A 3,387-nucleotide genomic window follows, 5' to 3' on the forward strand; every position below is an offset into this window, starting at 1 on the left:
TCGGTTTCTATAAACTGGTTCCCCTTTGAGTTACCTCGCCTATTAGGAAGTGTCTAGAACGGTGTGTGTGTGTGTGTGTGTGTGTGTGTGAGAGAGAGAGAGAGAGAGAGAGAGAGAGAGAGAGAGAGAGAGAGAGAGAGAGAGAGAGAGAGAGAGAGAGAGAGAGAGAGAGAGAGAGAGAGAGAGAGAGAGAGAGAGAGAACGATCTTTAGTGAAACTGGCGATGTTAGCCAGGCTAAGCTGCCTGGCTTGCTACGCCAGATGAATGCCATGACGATGATGAACGGTGATATGTTCCTGGCATCGTATGACTGAACCGCAGCTTCCCCCTTCTCAAAGTTCATGATGCGCAGTCCCTACGGGCAATCATAAGAAGCAGAAAGTCTCGGTATGCGGTCATTTTGACAGCTTCCTCTCTCCTTTCGACGCAGGTGCGGCAGTCCGGCCAGCCACGAGCACCAGCCGATGCTCGACGTCCCTTCCGATCTGTTCACGTGCCCCGACATGCATTATGCGCGCGAGCAGAGCAACGCCTACCGCACGGGCGTCCTGGTCGTGGGCGCTCTCAGCATCAGCGCCATCCTCCTGTCGGCCATTCTGCTTGTCAAGCGGAAGCAGCTCTACAACCGCTTCCTGTCGCGCAAGAACAGAAATGGCAGCGTGTACTACGTCAAGGCGCACACGAACCCCGTCGACGGTTACGAACCGAACGCATAGAGCCCGGCCTCGTGTGTGCTCGAAAGCTGCGGACTGCGGTGTGGTTGTCCTGAACTGACGCGGACAACGTGAACACCGGCCTCTAGAAACGGCTCACGTAACACCGCACCCAGCTCGTGATGCTTGTAAGATTCGTGGTGAATGATGTCTAGGTCAAGCGCGAAGTTGATGCGTTATGCTCGGTGCCTCTGATGCTATCAGCACCTCCATCGGGAAAAAAATAGCAACTTCACTCGCATTGACGTGAGCCGCACATTCCAATGGCAAACATTTATGGCGATTAAGAATTACTTCATATGAGTCAACTGAATCGCACAGCCCGCTATTCTTTTAAATCTCACCATCGCCTGAATGCCAACAAGTTCATATTCATCAAAGGCTGCTGCCCTGTGGCGTTGACCAAACGTGCCCTCCCTTAAAATGCTGCCTACTTCATGTCCAACGACGAGGCATACGCTACATCGTACGCTGTATATACTTAAATGTTAAGGTTGTGATAGCCAGCCCTGCAACGATATATGACCTCCAGACGACCAGCACTATGCTCGCCATAGTAGGAGCTGGTCGCTCAAACAAAGCAGTGTTTACGGTTTCCTGAGAAAACGCATCAGCATCAAGCTCGGCTGTGTTCCCGCGATTCTTTACGGGCGTCGCGATCTCATAATGCGGTGATTGGCTACTTCTCCTTTGCGGCGAATCCTCTTGTGCTGCTCCTGCAGCAGATGCTAGTCCCTGCCGAAGAGGGGCGCTATGGCGAGACCAATGAAGACGACTTCGCACGAGCCGTCAAGAGACATCGTGTGCCCGAAGGAAATGAACTCGCTTGTACTGAGATGGCGGTGATCTGCAGAGCTAACGGCAACTGTAAAGAGTGTTACCGTTTTTCTCTGGGGCGTTCCAAGCCATGGAATTCAGCAGCAATCGGTGCTGATGAAACGGTGTTTTATGAAAATAATTCGTGTGGGATGTCCTGTGCCTTATTTTTGTCACTTGCTAAGCCCTCTCAACTGTTTCGCTGACCAACTCGTCAGAAGATATACCTGCAATCGGGATATATTCTGTTGATGCATGCTAAAGTTTAAGATGGAGAGACAAGTTTCTTAAACCATCCGCTGTGCACTCCCACGTGTGTTCACTCGAGAAAAAAAAAAAGCAATCTTTCCGGTGAGTATATGCACGTTCCTCTTAACAACAGTACGGATACATGTCTTTGTAAAAAGGGTACTAGTATGCTTGTTTGGGGAAACAAACAATGCAGATAGATGCATGAATGAGCGGCTGGTTGACCGACACGAGCCGTTCAAATCCCTAAAGTGCATTAAATTAGTCTACGAGCGAGTCAGCTCCGCTCAGCAAGCACTAAAGCAATTGGCAAATTTTCACTCGCGAGGTTTTATCTAACAATGCCTGCAAGGTATAGTTTAAAACTCGTGTGAACGCCTGAAAACTTCCTGAAAACTTCAGAAATTGAAAAAAAAAATTGCTAATATTCTGTATCTTGGTGGTTCATTTGTTGGATTTCCGCTTTTTAAATATGCATTTAACTTTCAAGCCTACATGAAAAACTGGTAGTTTTCTCCGTCTTTTCTGGTCTCAAGCGAGCTTGAAAGAAAACAGCAGTTTTCAGAGATAAAATAAAGTAAAAGGCAGTGCTGCATGCAGCCTTGTTTAGATGTACGTAATTACTGCGGAATGTTGAGGTCAAACTCGGCGAGGTCATGCAACAAGACGTTTCTGAGAGGTATAGTTGGACGTTCTGTGACATTGGATAATAGGCTGTGGGAAATGGAACTGACCGAGCAAGAGTTATCTCTTTTTTTTTTATCACAGTAGCCCATTGTTTGGACTCAGAATTTTCCTGCCTCTCACTCTGTACAACACCACTAACTGTAAAGTGTGTGTGAAGTCAGCTTTGTAAATAAAGCTAGTGCCTCGTTAAGGGCGTAAGCTGCGTCTTTCTCGGGAAATTTTGTGCCAGGCTCGTTCAGACATTAAGAGTTTCGAAATAAAGAAATTGGACCCCTCGGTAGGTATGGAAGCAAGCTGCAGTCGGGAGAATAAAATCGACGGGCGACTGGCGTTGCCCCTTTGAAATTGAAGGAAGGAAGCAGCGAACGTATTTGGCTGATAAATAACGTTTGATAGTATAGCAACTATTTTCCCAACAGGAACCGGCCGAGTGTGGCGACGACGACCTCAACGCCGCACCATCCGGGAATGCTTGCTCGCTCCAGCATCTCGAAGCGGAACGTCGCGAGTGAGGGTTTGTTCCCAGTGGAATGGCCAGTTTTACACCTACGGTATATACTGATACCCACCCCCTCCCAATGGTTCAATCGTGCACGACTTCCATAGAGATAAAGTAGACAAAATACGCTTTGCTACAAGGCCAATTTTCTCGCAAATGCAATGTTTTATCTAATGCCGATATCTTGGGAGAAATTATACTGCGTTGGCCGCTAAGGTGACTCCACCATTACGCCGAGTTTAGTTACTGTTCGCCGCAAAGTTATTCCTGTTTCCTGTCAATTCATGCGCTCATACCGAATGAAAATGCTTACAGAAAGCGGCTAAAACTTGTGCTTTACCAATTATCGAAAGTGTGGTTAAGCTATGGGGGGAAACCGCGTACTTCATGATAGCATTTCATTATACAGCGCTACGAAAGAT

At 47.7% G+C, this 3,387-nt stretch overlaps 1 protein-coding gene across 2 annotated transcripts in view; it reads left to right on the forward strand.

Annotated features, from left to right (window-relative positions):
* The window catches only part of LOC144174136 (uncharacterized), a 26,237-nt gene extending 23,581 nt beyond the window's left edge, over positions 1 to 2,656 (forward strand). For both annotated transcript variants that reach the window (XM_077702623.1, XM_077702624.1), the window contains one exon: positions 432 to 2,656. In XM_077702623.1, the coding sequence (XP_077558749.1) occupies positions 432 to 717 (286 nt within the window). In that variant the 3' untranslated portion in view covers positions 718 to 2,656. The remainder of the gene's footprint in view (positions 1 to 431) is intronic.
* Positions 2,657 to 3,387: the final 731 nt, after the last annotated feature.

The sequence above is a fragment of the Haemaphysalis longicornis genome, unplaced genomic scaffold (genome assembly GCF_048455015.1).
Source record: "Haemaphysalis longicornis isolate Haplotype H1 unplaced genomic scaffold, Haemaphysalis longicornis Haplotype H1 scaffold_3, whole genome shotgun sequence".
Lineage (NCBI taxonomy): Eukaryota > Metazoa > Arthropoda > Arachnida > Ixodida > Ixodidae > Haemaphysalis > Haemaphysalis longicornis.